General features: G+C 42.0%; 1 protein-coding gene across 2 annotated transcripts in view; it reads left to right on the plus strand.

Moving 5' to 3' along the window:
- Positions 1-17,544, plus strand: part of heatr5a (HEAT repeat containing 5a) — a 57,489-nt gene that overhangs the window by 11,412 nt on the left and 28,533 nt on the right. For both annotated transcript variants that reach the window (XM_013274973.3, XM_013274974.3), the window contains exons 2-16: positions 4,956-5,175; positions 5,264-5,475; positions 6,299-6,407; positions 7,842-7,991; positions 8,193-8,364; positions 9,251-9,411; positions 9,485-9,734; positions 10,618-10,773; positions 11,883-12,133; positions 12,347-12,458; positions 13,437-13,589; positions 14,218-14,317; positions 14,448-14,557; positions 16,795-16,964; positions 17,068-17,231. In XM_013274973.3, the coding sequence (XP_013130427.1) occupies positions 5,050-5,175; positions 5,264-5,475; positions 6,299-6,407; positions 7,842-7,991; positions 8,193-8,364; positions 9,251-9,411; positions 9,485-9,734; positions 10,618-10,773; positions 11,883-12,133; positions 12,347-12,458; positions 13,437-13,589; positions 14,218-14,317; positions 14,448-14,557; positions 16,795-16,964; positions 17,068-17,231 (2,396 nt within the window). In that variant the 5' untranslated portion in view covers positions 4,956-5,049. The remainder of the gene's footprint in view (positions 1-4,955; positions 5,176-5,263; positions 5,476-6,298; positions 6,408-7,841; positions 7,992-8,192; positions 8,365-9,250; positions 9,412-9,484; positions 9,735-10,617; positions 10,774-11,882; positions 12,134-12,346; positions 12,459-13,436; positions 13,590-14,217; positions 14,318-14,447; positions 14,558-16,794; positions 16,965-17,067; positions 17,232-17,544) is intronic.

The following is a 17,544-nucleotide window of genomic DNA, read 5'->3' on the forward strand; positions in this document are numbered from 1 at the left end:
TGGAGAGAAGCAGACTGCCCCGACTCGGCAGCAGCAGGGAGGCCCCACATTCCAGACCCCAATCGGACGGCCAACTCCTCCTCCTAGCCCCCCCACTCCAACAGGCAGCAGAGAACGGGGGGGGTGTGAAGACTCCAAACCTCCCTCCGCCCGCTCATATGTAGTGTTGATGCATGTGTGTTCTAAGGTGCATTTAAAACCCAGGAGGGCATGGAGCTACCTGCCAGAGAGCAGCAGGTAAGCGCATAGCCCCTCCTGCTAGCCCTCAATGTCTACGTGTATTTAAAATTGAGAGGTGGGCAACGACGCCAGGGGTGAGGTTGTACACCCTGATGGTCTTTTGGATTCTGTGTAGCGTGCCCACCCCCAAGACACAGACAACATACATATAGGAATATGTATGTGTTATGAGAGTGTGAGTAATGTGAATGTCTAAGTTGTGGGATAAAATTGAGGCACAGGTAGCCAGAAGGGGACAGAGAGGGGGGGATGCCTCCCCTGCACCCTGGTGACACACCTTTACCCCAAGGCCCTGCATGTGTGGGTGATTCTGGTGGAGCGGGAAGAGGGAGACAGCTGGAGATGGGGAGGGAAGGAAGGGAGGGGCAAGTGACCCCTCCCTGGGGCCAGCTCCCCCGCTGACCCCAGTAGGCACCCCCATACTCTGCAACCCACCAGGGAAAGGGGGCCCAGGCCCATCCGGACCGGGGCCCAGTTCAGCAGCGCCATCCGGCCCCACAGAGCCTGGGACAGCCCACCCGACCCCACCACAAAGAAAACTGCACCCACCCCGTCATCCACTCATCTTCCAGACTACACAAGACGATAGACGCCCAGGCTGAGATCTTCCTCCACCTTTCCTATATCTCCCCCTCCTGCAGAGTGAGTTCCTGAAGAGAGGAGACCTCCTGCAAGATGTAACAGCCTCCCCCACCAGTTGAAGAGCCCCCAGGTGGCTCGATGCACTGGCAGCACCCTGCGCCAGGGCTGGGCCCCCCATACACCCACCCGCCCACAACCCCAGGACCTAAGCCCCCAAGGCCCAGCCAGGGCCCCAGCCCAGAGACGGAGCACCCCCAGAACCCCACGCCCATCCCGGACCCACCCAGGGGCAGCCAGGCTACCAGGTCAGTAACCCACGTCCGTCAGCACAGACCCTCCCCTAGCCCCGCTGCACGCAGCCACGAGGAAACCGTCACCTAAGAGCGAACAGAGCCCTTAATAGGCCATGACCGCAACCCCGGGTTGAGCCCTCCAAGGAAGATGCTCCTGGGGAATCCCCCGACGCCCCAAGCCTGTCCCTACCCCCACACCAATCACAACAGCGAAGGTGGGACCAAATTATGACCCCCCACTAGGTGATGGAGCTGATCAAAGGAGCCCAGAGCAATTGATCTGATGTGGTGGCAGAGGCTGTATCAAGACTAATGTAATCTAATAGATAATTTCTATATTGGTTAGAATTAAGATTATTTTTATTTTTCCAGTTCATGAGGACTGTTTTCTTGGCTATGCATAGGGCAGTGAAAACCATATGGGCTAAATTCTTTTCTGTAGTGACATTATCTAAGCTGCCCAACAAACACACTAAAGGGGAAGTTGGAATGTTACATTTCAGACACTTCGATAGGTCTTCACATATCTCGCGCCAAAACTTCTGAACTGGTGGACAGAACCAAAGAGCGTGGATATAATTGTCCGGTGAATTGGTTTGGCAGTGTGAGCAGTTGTTGGTAGACGTAAAGCCCATCTTCAACATCCGATGACCTGTATAGTGTACTCTATGTAGTATTTTGTATTGAATTAATTGAAGACTGGGATTTCTAATTAGATGAAAGGTTTTTAAGCATATCTGAGACCAGAAGTTTTGGTCTAAGTTAACTGATAAATCCGCTTCCCATTTTGCAATAGGAAGTGATATTGATTCATCTGTTTTAGAAAGCATTCTGTATATTTTGGAAAGTAATTTTGGGGTTTTAAGAGTAAGAAATTGTACCACACTTGGTGGTGTTTGTAGTTCAACTTGACCGGGTTTAAATTTCTTTTTTACTATGGATTTAATTTGTTCATATTCTAAAAATCTTTTCTTGTTGATCCCATATTGTGTAACTAGTCTGTCAAATGGAATAAATTCTGTTACTTCTAATATATGTTCTAAGTATTTGATTCCTTTACAGCTCCAATCTGGAAAGTTTATCATATTATTGTTTTGTAATATGTCAGGGTTGTTCCAGATAGGTGTACGTTTGCATGGGATTAATGAAGACTCCGTCAATTTTAGAAACTTCCACCATGCTGTCAGAGAAGAGCTGATGCTGACGCTTTTGAAGCATTCATGTCGTTGGATGTTTGAGCTGATAAATGGTAGGTCTGAAATCTCTAGATTATTGCAAAGTGCTTGTTCTACATCTAGCCAAGGTTCGTCTAAGAAGGTATGTTTTAGCCATCCTGAGATAAATTGAAGTCTGTTGGCTAAGAAGTAGTGCTGAAAGTTGGGTAGTTCTAATCCTCCTTTATCCTTGGTCTTTTGTAGTGTTTTTAAGCTTATACGTGGGGGTTTATTTTTCCAAAGGACATGTATGAATCTAGAGATCTGAACCAATCTTGTGGCGGTTTAGTTGGGATCATTGAGAATAAATAATTTATTTTTGGTAAGACCATCATTTTTATAGCGGCACCCTTCCCATGAGTGATATGGGTAGACATTTCCATCTAGCCAGATCACCTTCTACCTTCTTTAAAAGTGGGATATGGTTTAATTTAGTTAGATCTGCAAGCTTGGGAGAAACATTAATACTTAAATATTTTATATTTCCCGATTCCAGTGGTGTAGAAGAAGAATTATAAATAGAAATTTCCATTTAACTCTGTCAAATGCTTTTTCTGCATCTAAAGAAAATATTGTAGTTTCGATGTTTTTACTGTATGAGTAGTCTATCAAATTAAGTAATCTACATGTATTTGTTGATGAGTGCCTACCTTTTATGAAACCAGTTTGGTCAGGATGAATTAAGAGGGGGGTTATTTTCTCTAATCTCTTTGAGAGAGCTTTGCAGATTATTTTAAGGTCTACATTTATAAGGGATATTGGACGATAGCTTGAGGGATATACAGGGTCTTTGCCTGGTTTTAGCAGGAGATTAATGTTTGCAGAATTCATATTTGATGGAAGTCTGCCCTTTTCTTTGATTTCCAACAACGTTCTGTAAAAAACTGGTGCTAGAATCGTCCAGAATTCTTTGTAGAATTCTGCAGGATAGCCGTCTGAACCTAAAGCCTTATTATTGGGCATACTTATCAGGGCTTCCTGGAGTTCACCTGGCGTCAGTGGCGAATCCAGTGCCATTGCTTGAGTGTCTAATAATTTTGGGAGAGTTATGTTGTCCAAAAACTGATCAATTTCCTTTTTAGATGGGTTTATTTGTGGTGAATACAACGTTTTATAGAAATCCCTGAAAATGTCGTTTATTTGTTTCGGGTCATATATTGTGTTATGGCCTGTATTTATATAGCGCTTTACTAGTCCCTAAGGACCCCAAAGCGCTCTACATATCCAGACATCCACCCATTCACACACACATTCACACACTGGTGATGGCAAGCTACATAGTAGCCACAGCCACCCTGGGGCACACTGACAGAGGCGAGGCTGCCGAACACTGGTGCCACCGGGCCCTCTGACCACCACCAGTAAGCAACGGGTGAAGTGTCTTGCCCAAGGACACAACGACCGAGACTGTCCAAGCTGGAGCTCGAACCGGCAACCTTCCGATTACAAGGCGAACTCCCAACTCTTGAGCCACGATCGCCCAGATAAATTTTGAACAGCACATATAGTTGTTTTTTCTTTATTTATTTTTAGCTGGTTTGCTAGAAATTGACCGGATTTATTACCATGTTCACAATTTTGTAAGCGTAGTCTTTGTACTAAGAATTTTGTTTTTTTATCAATTATCTCATTTAATTCTAGTTTTGTTTTGCGTATTTTGTTCAATGTTTCCTGATCTTGGTGTGACACGTAGGCTTCTTCTAGGGATTTGATGGTTTTTTCTAATTCCTGAATATTTTTGTTTTCTTCTTTCTTTTTATGTGATGAGAAAGAAATTATTTTACCTCTCATCACAGCTTTCTCTGCTTCCCATAGAACAGATGCTGAAGTTCCGGGAGTGTCATTATAGTCTAAATATATAGTCCATTCTTTTTTAAAATATTTAATAAAGTCTTCATCTTTAAGCAGTGATGTATTAAATCTCCAGTTTTTACTTGGCGTAGTATTATTCTTGTGCATTAGTGTTAAAGATACAGGAGCATGATCGCTGACAGCTATAGGGTGAATCTCAGTGTCTGAAATGTCACTCAGCAGTGAGCTGCTGACCAAAAAATAATCCAGATGAGAGTAGGAATGATGAACATGTGAGAAAAAAGTATATTCCTTACTGTTGGGGTGAAGGGAGCGCCATGCATTGCAAAGGCCAAAGTCGCTCATATACTGTTTGATTATATTTGTGGACTGCCAATTACGCTGAGTTCCTGCTGTATTGAGCCTATCCATTTCTTCATTTAGTCCAAGTTTGAGGTCGCCTCCAAGAACAAGTGTGCCATCTAAGTGTTCAGAGAGTGCACTGAAAAAACGGTGAAAGAATGAGGGATCATCAACATTTGGACCATATACACTTACAATACATAGCTTTTTATCAAGTATAGATAGTTTAATGATTAAGAATCTGCCCTCTGGATCTATAACTGTGTCGAGTACTGTGAAATTAATATTTTTACTCTTATTGTTAACATCACCCATAGTATTCACCGAATGAGAATATTTGTTCCCGGTATCCACTGCTGGGGTCCTTGATTGGAGCAAAGTCTGAGCCAAGTCTTGTGTGCCTTGGTGCTGTCTTTCTACTAACGCTAGATAAACTAAACTGTCTTTGTTTTTTTGATCCTATGTCTGAAAGAATTTTGGAGGATGGCAGAGCATCCACACTGAGCACTTGGGAGAGCACAGGAAAAAGACAGAAGGTGAAAGAGGAGTGCTACTGGCGTTCTGCGATGGAGCGTGCTCACAGCCTCCTCCTGGACGAGGAGGCATGTAATCAGGTGGGCAAACACCAGAAGGCCGAGTTCATCTTGGAATGGCTTAACCACCTAAAGAGGCTCCTCCCAGCCACTGACAGGGTAAGAATTAAATTAATTATTTAAATTAATTAAAATTAATTGTGTAACTCTGAGAGTGGTAATTCTATCAATGTTTGTTACCCATTAGGTCGATATCAGACAGAACCAGCGGTGTTTGGTTGACCAGCTGTGGGAAATTCTGATTAACTCTCCAAGCAGGCCTACCCGCTGGGTGTTGGCCCACTGCTTGGCTGTGCTCTATCGCTTGGGAGACCCCATCCCATCCAGCTTAATGGTAGAGAGGTGTAACAACATAATACGCAGCAAAGATGACTCGCCGTCAGCCCTTCCAACCCGGCTGTAAGTCTGGATACATTTATGCTCACGAGGGAAGAAAACTGAACGAAACACATTTTAAGCTAGTTTTTAAATGGAGCCTGTAGACTGCGCTCTGAACATTGCTTGTTGATATTTGTTCACTTTAAATGAGTCATTAAATGCTATCAAGCTTTCAAAAAGTACGGTTCTGAAATTGAGTATGAATCGTACTATAATTAATATAATCATAATATAATTTCAACTGTTTTCCATTTTTTTTCTGTCTGTGATGACAGCGTTCTCAGCTAATATATATGGCTCTTTCTTGCCCTCTTGTTTTTTAAGATAAATGTCATGCTGACATGTGTTAATATTCCACCACAAAATAGATGCTGTGGCCTTGTCTACTCATTGCCATGGTGACTGTGGTATGGGCGCTGACAATGGCTTTCTTTCTCTACTCACACAAGCTCTTAACTGAGGGTTAACATACTTAGAGTTGATTGAACTAGTTCTGATCAGCTGTTACGAAATGGGAAATTCATGCTTGCTGATGTCAAGGGTTTGTTGAACACGGTCCCTGGAACAGGACCTGGGTTATCTATGCAGTTTTTCAAGCCTCGGCTCCTCTAGTCTGCATGTTGACCTATCCTTAGGCAAGATGCTTGAACCTCGAGCTGCAATTACATCCACTGAAGTGTGAGTGCGTGAAGGTTAAAAAGCCCTTTGGCATACAGTAGAAAAAAGTGTTTGCATGAATGTGTGTATGGGTGAATGAGACACGTGTCAATAAGAAAGTGCTTTCACAGTAGAAAAGCACAATATAAGTGCCAGTCCATTTACCATTTTCTTATGTGTTTTTCAGGGCAGCCATTGCATGTCTTGGCACACTATATGAACAGCTTGGTCGGATGCTCATTGGCTGCTTCAAAGATACGTTAGCTTGCCTGCTGAAGGCTATGAAGAGTGCTGAGGTTTGTTCACTTATCTCCTGCTTTTGTAAGTTTCAGAAAGATGTAGAAAAGACTAAAGCAGGTTTAGCAAATTGTCAGTAATTCTGCTGGAACAAAAAAGGGACACATGCAGACTAACCAAAAACCAGACATTTATTCAGACATTAATATGTAATTCTTTCCAAGGTAGAATGATTGTACAGCACACATCTGACTTTAAATAACAAGAGCTGAGTTTGAATTCATTTTGGATCTGGGTCAAATATATACCACAGGGACATTTATATGCAGTGGCTTGCAAAAGTATTCGGCCCCCTTGAACGTTTCCACATTTTGTCACATTACAGCCACAAACATGAATCAATTTTATTGGAATTCCAAATGAAAGACCAATACAAAGTGGTGTACACGTGAGAAGTGGAACAAAAATCATACATGATTCCAAACATTTTTTACAAATAAATAACTGAAAAGTGGGGTGGGGATCTTTGTGATGTCCTAGGACAGCGGTCCCCAACCTTTTTTGCGCCACGGACCGGTTTATGCCCGACAATATTTTCACGAACCGGCAATAAGGTGTCGCGGATAAATACAACAAAATAAAACTAGTGCCGGTACCGAAAAAAAGAAGATTTATTCATAACACACGTGAAAAGACCCAGGAAAACCGAGTTAACGATAAAAACGATAACAAAATAACGCTGAAAACCGATAAAAACCCTGAAAACCATACATTTCACACCTGAGCCTCAACTCTCGCGGCCCGGTACCAAACGACTCACGGACCGGTACCGGTCCGAGGCCCAGGGGTTGGGGTCCGCTGTCCTAGGACAAATACCTGCAATAATAGATTTATAATAATATTTCCCACTTTATCAAAGACATGCTGTTTTAGTAAAAACAAGAAATACATTTCTTAGTAAAAGAAAGAAATACCCCCCCCCCAACTTTCCTAGATTTTCTGTCATTTAATGCCTTGTACCTTATTCTGGTGTAGTTTGACAGGCCAGAGGGGTGTCTTTGTAAGCAAAAAGACTGACAAAATTTATGTTCACCATTTTTACAATATATTTACAACATTTTAAAAGCCATCAGGTGTTCATTGGCTCTGGCTCATATGTGCGACATCCCTGCCTGCACTGAAACTTTCCAGTGATAAATACTAAAAATGTTACCTAGATATTCTGATTGAGATTTTGAATCAGAATCAGAAGACTTTGTTAATTGCCCCTTGGGGATAAATATACAACAGAGCAGCGTAACGTTGAAGATAAGGACAATAAGAACAGGCAATAAGAGTGACGGACAATAAGAACAGGCAATAAGAGTGAGGGCTGAAGGGCTTTTCTCACTTTAACAGGTCAAAGTAATTATAAGATAAAGAAAGATTTTAATCAGAACAGCTGCAGATTTGTGAGATGATTTTTCACAAATAACCTTCTGTGCTGCTCTCAGTCTCAGGGTCGCTATGAGATCATGCTCAGCATGGAGAGGATCCTTCGAGGTTTGGGTGTCAGTGCAGTGTCATGTCACCGTGACATCTACAAGGTAGTGAGAGCCTGTCTGACAGACCGGTCCATGGCTGTACGCTGTGCTGCTGCCAAGGTAACAGCAGCCGTCATGTCTCATTTGACATTATTTATTATTTCTTGTTCTTGTAACACCCTGTCAGTTTAGGTTTGATTTCCTTCCATGCAGCTAGTTTTAAAAATCAATCTTAAGGGCTATGAAACTTTCTCTTGGTTTCTGCTCATCTTCGGCTCAGATGTTTGAATAGCTAAATACCTCTGTGTGTCATCTGGTCAGGTTTTGTTGGAGCTGCAGAGGGAGGCTGCATTTTTGTGGACCAGCGAGCTGGAGAATGTGGCCACTGTGTGCTTCAGAGCTTTTGAAGGATCAAACTACAACGTCAGAGTATCTGTATCCAAACTGCTGGGAATTCTCCTGGCTGCTGCTGTGGAACCGCAACAGCCCACTGGTATGACCCCAAAATAGGGCTCTGTAATATGTACAGGTTATCTGAACCCAAAGCAGCCCCAGACCATGACACTACCACCACCATGCTTGAAGTTATTTTAATAAAATGCTGTGTTTAGTTTTGTGCTAGATTTAGTGGGACTGAAGTTCAACTTTTGTTTTCTTCTCAGTCCACAGAATATTTTCCCAAAAGGCTTAGGGATCATAAAAGATGTTTTTTTTTTTTGTTTTTTTTGCCAAATATAATGTCTCTAACTGTGGTTCACTGGAATCCCAAAGTCTTAGAAATGGCTTTGTAACCCTTTCCAGACTGATGAATATTAATGAATTTGTCTCTCATCATCATTGCTTTTTCAGGTCTTTCAACCTATTGCAGTTTGTCAAATACGGTCTATTTTTGTGATTTCTTTATTTAACAAGTCTAGCAAAAAACAAATCTAGCAGTAATCATTCTTGGGTGATACTGGGTGTGAAACTGAACTCAGCTTCCCATTAAATAAATAAAGCTACTTAGTAATTTTCACAAAGAATGATTTTTTTTTTTCCTCCCACTGCACTGTACCTATAAATAAGCAGCTCTCTGCATTAGGGTTATGCCAATAGATGACAAGTTCAACAATCAGCATCTCAGTGAAGACATATTCACAGATTACATATTATAATGTAATGTAATTGGTCATTAGATTACATTATTGGAGTTCTTATTTTATTCTAAGTACAATTGCAATTAGAGCTTCCCAGTGTTTATTAGATTTGCAGTCTCACACTGTAATTGCTGGGTGAGTTGAACTACCAACCCTCCACGTTAGCATTTACATGTATGTTCAGACAGCTATTTGCATATCTATGAGATCGATAAACTCTATTGCCCCCCTCCTCCCCTGCAGCCCCCAGGCAGGGTGCTCGGAGTCAAGGCTCCCTGGAGGAGGTCATGGAATTACTGTCTGGAGGGTTTCTGCGGGGTGGAGGGGGTTTTCTCCGAGCCAGTGGAGACATGCTCAAGGGTACAAGCTCTGTCAGCAAGGACGTCCGCATCGGAGTCACACAGGTGAACCACAGTGACAGCATGGAATCATGCTATTTAGATGTTTGTTGTGAACTCACTCTCCCCTGCCTCTCAGGCCTACGTGGTGTTTGTCTCCACTTTGGGCAGCTCCTGGCTTGAAGCCAACTTCCCTGCTTTCCTGTCCTTGCTGATGGAGCTGGCGTCACACGTCAGGGCAACACAGACACCAGCTGACGCTGCAGTGACCCGTCGCTGTGTCTCTTTTATCCTGAGGAGCACTCTGGGGTCTCTGCTAGGAGAGAAGGCCCAGATCAACGTTGTAAAACAGCTCTGCCTCGCTGTGGCCACACAGAAACGAGCAGTTGGTGAGCTTGGTGAAAGGAAATTCTGTATATGGCTGTCTTCTGTGTATATAGACAAATGTATTAAAAATATATATATAATTCCCTCAATAACAGCATGTTATGATTGCTAGAATAGCTCCTAAATAAACATTATGGAAATAATGATAAAAATCATATAAGAAAATATCAGCTGTACCAACTGATTAAAGTCATTGTATATGAATACCAACAATTTTACAGGTACTAGCTTCTCAGATGTGAATTTTTGCTGTATTAGATTTGTTACCTTGTTTTTTTCTGAACTCTAGATTTTATTTTGACTTTTGGGAGTAACTCTTTTTTCCACTATTTTTGAACATTTTAAGCTGAAGAATCATCCAAATATTATGAATATTTTCCATTTTGATAATGAAAAGTAGTATAAATAACAACCTTGTGGTACGTTTAGGCCAAATGTGAAGCTAAGTTCACTGTGTTACTCAAACAAGTACAACTGTCTCTTGGGAGCAACACCCCTGAAACCTGATGTGAGAACAACTGTATTCCAAAGTACAGCCAGTAGCTAGAACAAAAATAACAACAACACTTTTTTTTTTTCCCCCACCGTTGACAGTCTTACAGTGATAATCTTGTCCTTCATTTCTGAATGTTGGAGAATCTCAGCTTTTATGACACACCACCTTTCAAATTTTTCAGTGAAGTTATAATCAACTTGTAAATTCCTGTAGGATGTACAGGCTGGGGTATTATTTTGCCAGAATTATTTAGTAAATATGCTAAAAAAACGAAATGATGTTGTCATCCATATTTGGTGTAACTGGCTTCTGAAGCCATTTGATTTAAAGTGTGAGTAATTATTTAAGTGTTAGTAAAAGTATGCATGTTTTTGATGATGTGTGTTTAGATGCTGCTCTGACTGACGGGAACGTGGAGACCAAAGTCTTGTCTGCAGATGTCTCAGCCAGTCAGCACGTGTTGGTTTGCTGCCTGCTGGAAATGGGAGCATTAGTTCAGGGATTGGGATCCACTGCGGCCCCCCTCCTCACAGACACTACCACAGGTCTGCGAGATGTATTTTTCTATAGTGTTAAAGACACTCATTAGGGACTGAGCACTGACAGTGCGAAAGGCTTATTGTATCTGCTCCATTTATTGTTATTCAGGGAAACGAGCAACCTTGTTGACAGTCTAACCATGCTCAAAATCCCATTAAAAAATTTTTGCACACGCATCTGGTCTTGTGAAAACTTGTGTATTTTATTGGTCACTGCACATTTTATTTACGTGCAGTGCAGAATGCTTCCATAGCGCCTATAAATTTGCAAACAATTAGCTCCACCTCTGTTGATCACATACATGTACGAAATTTGGCACACTCATGTAACATCCCAAGAGACAGAAAAATTCTTTTGGAGCGATGTCCTAAATCAGTGGGTATTCTCCACCACCATTTAGTGGGCATAGCAGACCATCAGTAGATGTGCTCTGAGCACAACAACGAGTTCCCAGGCTCAAAACATTCACATTTCTCCTAACACTCACCTACAACAAACCCGAGTTATAGCAAAGGTGGATCGCAGCACAGCTCAACCACTGCATGCCAGGGTGTGCACCAAAGTGCAAAGGCCCTCTTATCACTGCTTGCAGTTTTAATTTAGATATTTCTTTCTTTGTCTTTGTTTCTTTCTTTGTAACCACCTCTGTGTCTGTCTGTGCATCACATATTATGCATCATCTTCCACACTTGGACTTTACTTGGTTCTGCTGTGAGGTGGACGCTAATTCCAGTTGTACACTGCTGATGAGTGGTGCTTCTCTTGGAGCTGGAAATGTTCCTAAGACTTTGAGATGGTCATACTGGAGGTAGAACAAAACACAACAGTGTTCTTTATATTGGCTAAAGTCTCTAATACATCTCAAAATTTTGGGAGCATTTCCACTGCACTATACACCGAGCTCACTGAACCTGCAGAGAAGAACCTGATACCATTGCAGCCTAAGATGGTGAAGTTGGAGTACATCCAGCTCGCTGCAGCTGATTACTTGTCAAAGAGTAGCTGGCAAATAAAATACTTGTTGTGATGTACGAAACGTGATTTAAAAATGTATTCACAAAAGTGGACGCAAGTCCTGCAAAATCTCAGTGTTCTCTCCCACTCATGCATCCAGCCCTCCTGGACACGGTGATCTCTGTCCTCCTTCACCCAGCCATCTTGGCCAGACTGGCCGCTGCTTGGTGCCTGCGCTGCGTTGCCATGGCTATGCCGTCTCACTGTTCTCTCCTCCTCGACCGTTGCATCGAACGTCTAGTGGCACTGAAGTCCTCGCCCGACGCTGTAGCTGGGTATGGAGCTGCTATTGCTGCCCTGATGGCAGCAGTGCAGCACTGCCCACTTGGAATTCCACACACCAAGGACAAGGTGTGTACACTGGCACCACATTATTACACAGAACATTTTGCCATACACATCTTCAGTATTGCATCACCACATCTTTTAGAGTGATTTGAAGCTTTTGTCAATTTTATTTTTAAAGTGTTTCATGGCTCCTGCTTTTATTGCTGAAATCCTGTTTATGAGTTTGTTTGACAGCTCCACTTTGTTATTATTTATGTTGAGTATCTATGTGTGTAGATGGTGTTGGATCTGGCAGAAGACCTCCTCCGTTCAGCCTCTCAGAACAGTCAGATTTCTCTCCAGAGGACTCAGGCTGGCTGGCTGCTCATCTCCTCTTTAATCACCCTGGGTAAAACTGCTGAACTACACTCTAAATCTTCTTGCACCATACCAGAAGAAACTGTGAAGATCTGCAAACATCTTCATTACCTTTGTGTTTGAGATGGAGTAGAAGCATGCCTTACAGATTGCAGCTTCTTTAGGGGCTATTAGTATTTGAAAGGTTTTGCTTTCCCCGAAAGAAATTCATGGTATACAGGTCCCCATGACTGACATCATTTCATCTAGTACCACAATAAAATCTCATCTTCTCTAATATAACAATATAATATTAAAATTTGAACTAACATTTTATTTGATTAAATGCCTTGTCACACCAGAGAGCTTATTCAGTAATATGTTTGTACCATCAGCTGTTGACTGTTAAATTTTTATAGTTTGTAGTTTGCTGTTGATGCACCAGCAGAGTAGGCAGGGAAGTGGATGGTGAGACAAACATGTCTAATAATTACTTCCACTTCCTGCTTTTTCTCTTTTCTCTCTGTTGCTCCAAATGTCCAATTTATTGTAACTGACTAGCAGAACATTCTTAAATTAAAAGAGGTAAGTGTAATGAGGTTTTTTGGGGGTTTTTTTTTTGTTAATTACAAAAGTATTTCAAATGTTCGGGTGTTGAGAAACACAATAAATCCGTAAAACTCAGCCCGATCTTTTTGTTAGCACTATTATTGCTAGTTCCAAAGAATGAGATCTCAGATACAAGCAGCAGAAATGAGCTTTCTCTGAGGGGTGGATGGGCTTTCCTTTAGCAACACAGTGAGGAATTCAGTTATTCAGAAGAGGCTCAGAGCTGCTGCTCCACTACATTGAGGTGTTCCGGCCGGGGATATCCTACCAGGAGGAGGCCCTGTGGTAGATTGGAGAGCTTGTATCTGGAGAGATGAAAGATTTGATAGGAATTTGTTGGCCTTGGTGCATAATTATTCTAAAAACCAGTTCCAAAAAGAGAGAAGCTGTCAGTGCCTTGTGTATTAATCTGTGTTTATAGGTCCAGCTGTGGTGGAGCACCATTTGCCCCGCCTGATTCTACTGTGGAGATGCGTGTTTCCTGCTTCACTTCGTGAGCAGGAGATGGAGCTCCAACGTGGGGACTACTTCACGTGGCAGGTTACACTTGAAGGACGTGCTGGAGCACTCAGTGGTCGGTACACTCACTGCCAAACACAAATCTCTCTGTGTGTGTGTGTGTGTGTGTGTGTGTGTATTCATATCTTTGTGGGGACCAAAAATTGTAAATTTACTATACTTGTTGGGACCAACTGCTCTTTTGGGGAACAAAATGGTCTGGCCTCTTGGTCTCCATAGGTTTGAAGGCATTTTTGAGACTCAAAATGTGGTTTCAGTGACAGTGTTACATTTGGGTTATGGTTAGGTAGGGGTTAGGGTTAGGCCAGGGGTGGGCAATCTCAGTCCACGAGGGCCGGTGTCCCTGCAGGTTTTAGATCTCACCTTAGGTCAACACACCTGAATCACATGATTAGTTCGTTACCAGGCCTCTGGAGAACTTCAGGACATGTTGAGGAGCTAATTTAGCCATTTAAATCAGCTGTGTTGGTTCGAGGACACATCTAAAACCTGCAGGGACACCGGCCCTCGTGGACTGAGATTGCCCACCCCTGGGTTAGGCATTCATTTTTCATTGTTAGTGTTAAGATAAGGGGCTAGGGAAAGCATTATGTCAATTAGATATCCCCATAAGATATGAATATCTGACGTGTGTGTAATTAAGAAAGAAAGTTAAAATTTCTCTCAACTGTGTGTCTGAACAGCGATGAAGAGCCTGCTGCAGCACTGTAGAGACCTTGTGACTGATGATGTCATCAGCCGTCTACTCACACCATTAGCCTGCGCTGTGGCTCTGCTTACCAAGTTAGTGCCTTGTTGGTTTTAATTGTATAGAATTGTTTAAATGCATGTTAAAAAATTTAATGTTAAAAAATAAATTTAATGTCATTTTCAGTTGTATAGTATTAGTATCCATTTATTTATGTGTCTCCAGGTTGCCTGCTCTCTTCAGGTCTTATGGCACTTCAGTTAAGAGCTGGTCCATCGTCTACAGGCTGAGAGTATACGAGCTGCTTGCTCTGCTGCCTCCACAAACTTACCAGGGTAATGCTTCACCTCTGATACTGTTTTGCACTTATTTTCTTTCTTCTCTTCATTTCCTTTGACTTAGATCTTTTTGCCTGTTGTCCTCTTTTTGTATCTTGCTGTCTTCTTTCCTTTGATTAAAGTCTCTTGTTTCTGCCTTTTATTGTCACAATTTTTCTTCTTTTTTTGCATGAATAACCGCTATGTTTCCTTCATTGTTTTCTTCCATTTTCCAGACATAGCTACAAAATATATATTTATAATTTCAGTTGTTCATATTATATGTGGATGTTTGAAAACTAATTGTGGCAGGGTGTGGCTTGGGCGCAGCTGCAGGCTGCAGCCTAGGATTGGAAAAGCAGCAACCAGCAAATAAAGTGTGTAAACCAGTGAAATATGTGGTTGGGGTCCGTCATTCCCGTTACATTGGTGCCAAAAATCAGGAGGTGGCATGGACGCCGCCATTGAAGACGCGGTTGGCCCCCTGATCCCACTGATCCCTGCCGCTGGTCCATGGGCCAGGGACGCAGATGTTTGGGGGTGGGTAGGATAAGCTGGATGGCTCCCCAGCCTAGATCGGGCGATGGGGGTATGTGGCAGGCTGTGACCTCCCCTGTTCAACAGAGTGTGCCGGGATCTGGGGGTCGATGTTGTTGTGTATGTGTGGCTGGCAGCTGAAAAGCTGCAGTCTGAGATTGGAAAAGCAGCAACTGGGGAATAAAGTGTGTCAAAAGTGTGAACTATGTGGTCAGGTCCTTACTGCCACACTAATTTTATCAGACCTTTTGATTTACTTTCTCTTTCATAATATTAGGTTCAGATAAAAAGTTAACAGACAGACAGTTCATAATCCAATAAGTGATTTATGTTGTTCTAGACATCCTATAGCTCAACCATTACACACAAATTTCAGTTTTTAATAACACAACTCCCAGCTGAATACATCCAGCTCTCCACCTGAGTCACCGTCTTCAGGACCAGTCGTGAGCAATTCCTAAGAATTCACCTGTATATCAAAAACATATCGATTCTTCTTTCATGGTGACTTTTTTACCCTAAACTCTGAGAAACACAAGCGTAAAAAGTGTGCTTACTTATTTATTTTTGTTAGTACATTATTTGTTCTTTTGATATGCTTGTCTTTGACATTATTTGCTCTGCTCTCACAACCTCATGTTGGAAAACAGTCCCTACTTTGTAAAATGTTAATTTAAAAAAAGGATGCAATAGAAAATAGAAAACATTTCAAATGTTTAAACTGAGAAATCTACAAATCCTGAATAATTTCATTGGAATGTTCCTCAATGCGAAATTGCAAAAACTTTGGTCACATATCTGCATAACCTTCTGTAGGCAGTGATGGGTAGCAAAAGATTACAGAATAATAAAGCTCATAATATTTAAAGATTCAGAGAATCTGAAGAAATGCCTGCCTGTAGTACAGATGTTTGACCAGTTACAAACATCTGGAATGTTTTGAAATAAATAATATAATAAAGAAGACTCTGTACTATTGATCAGCTAGAATCCTGTATCAGTCAGGAATGGGGCAACATTCTTCTCCCAAAAGTCTAGCAGCTGGTCTCATCCGCTTCCAGATTTTTATGCCCCAGTGGTAAAATAAGACAGGATGCTACACAGTGACACTGTTCCAACTTTTTTTGATACATGTTGCTGTTAACAAATTCAAAGTTAAATTACTTTGGTTTTTTTTCTTTTCTCAGTTAAAACATTTGTTTTCTATATTCTGTTGTGAATAAAATATTGCAAATCATTGCATTCTGTTTTTATTTATGTCCCAACTTTTTGGAGAACAGGGTTGTTAGAATTCAAATGAGTTGGCTGGTAGTGTCTTAAAAAAAAAAAAAACAGCATATTGTTATATTACCGACAGAACTTTCCACTCACATCTGCTCATTTTTGCCATTGCAGCATCATTCTAAATTGCCCCACTGATTGTATCTGGCGAAAGGTGAAGGAATATCTTCAGGAATATTGTTTTGTAGTGTTCTGGAATTGTAAATGGAGGTTTCCTTCAAAGGTGCAATTTTTACTTTGAAGCCGAACCTTTGTTGTTTTCTCATTTTTGCCAAACTTTTACTTTCACTAATCAGAGCTCAGAGTACCTGGACAGTGTTTATTGTCACTTCACATATCTACAGAACTTCAATATCTAACAGTTCCTGTAGACACTAATGGGTAGCAAAAGATTGCAGCAGTAGTTGATGTGAGTTGGTTTTCTCTTCCAACTACAGAGAGTTTTGGGCTGGTGATGAATCAGCTGGTGTCTGATCTGTCAGGTCAGGACAACCTGAATCAGACATGTTCAGAGCTTTCTCTGCTGCCGCCCCTCTGTCATCGTGATGACCTACCACTGGCAGGCCCCGCCCTCCATGACACAGACCACAGATACATCGAAGAACAGGTGAGCTTCAGCCCAGCTCTTAACAGTGATGGCTCAAAGGGGGAGTAACTTGACAAGCCTGAAGGATTAGAATCAGAAAGAGTGCTTTATTTTTATGTTGCAGCTCCACAGTAGCAGTGTGGGAGGAGGATCATTGGACAATGACCCCTTCAGTCTGTGTGAGAGGGGCTACGAAGCTCCTGCTCCTCTTCCATCCCCTGTCGCTCTGGCTACTGCTTCCATCCATCTCTTTGGAGCAGTCTTCCCCCACATAATCTCTGCTCAGAGGTAAGCGTACTTCATGTTGTTGTAATTGCAAACCACAGCAAAATGTTTTGAGCTGCTTCAATAAAGGCAGCACTTCTGCACATTTTACAATTCTTATTTTCTTTCTTTATATTTGAAGAAAGTCTTGGCATTATAAGCACCACTACATCAGTGAGAAACACTTATACAGTTATATCTAAACCTTGCCCCAGGGGGTGAGAGCTATAATAGTTTAACCCTCACAGCTTTCTCTTTGAAACATTACAGCAAGTTTGTATTCTTTAGAAGGACACGGTTCTAATCTGAGATTCAGGTTTTTGTTCTCAGTTAGGGC

This window comes from Oreochromis niloticus, linkage group LG19 (assembly GCF_001858045.2).
Source record: "Oreochromis niloticus isolate F11D_XX linkage group LG19, O_niloticus_UMD_NMBU, whole genome shotgun sequence".
Lineage (NCBI taxonomy): Eukaryota > Metazoa > Chordata > Actinopteri > Cichliformes > Cichlidae > Oreochromis > Oreochromis niloticus.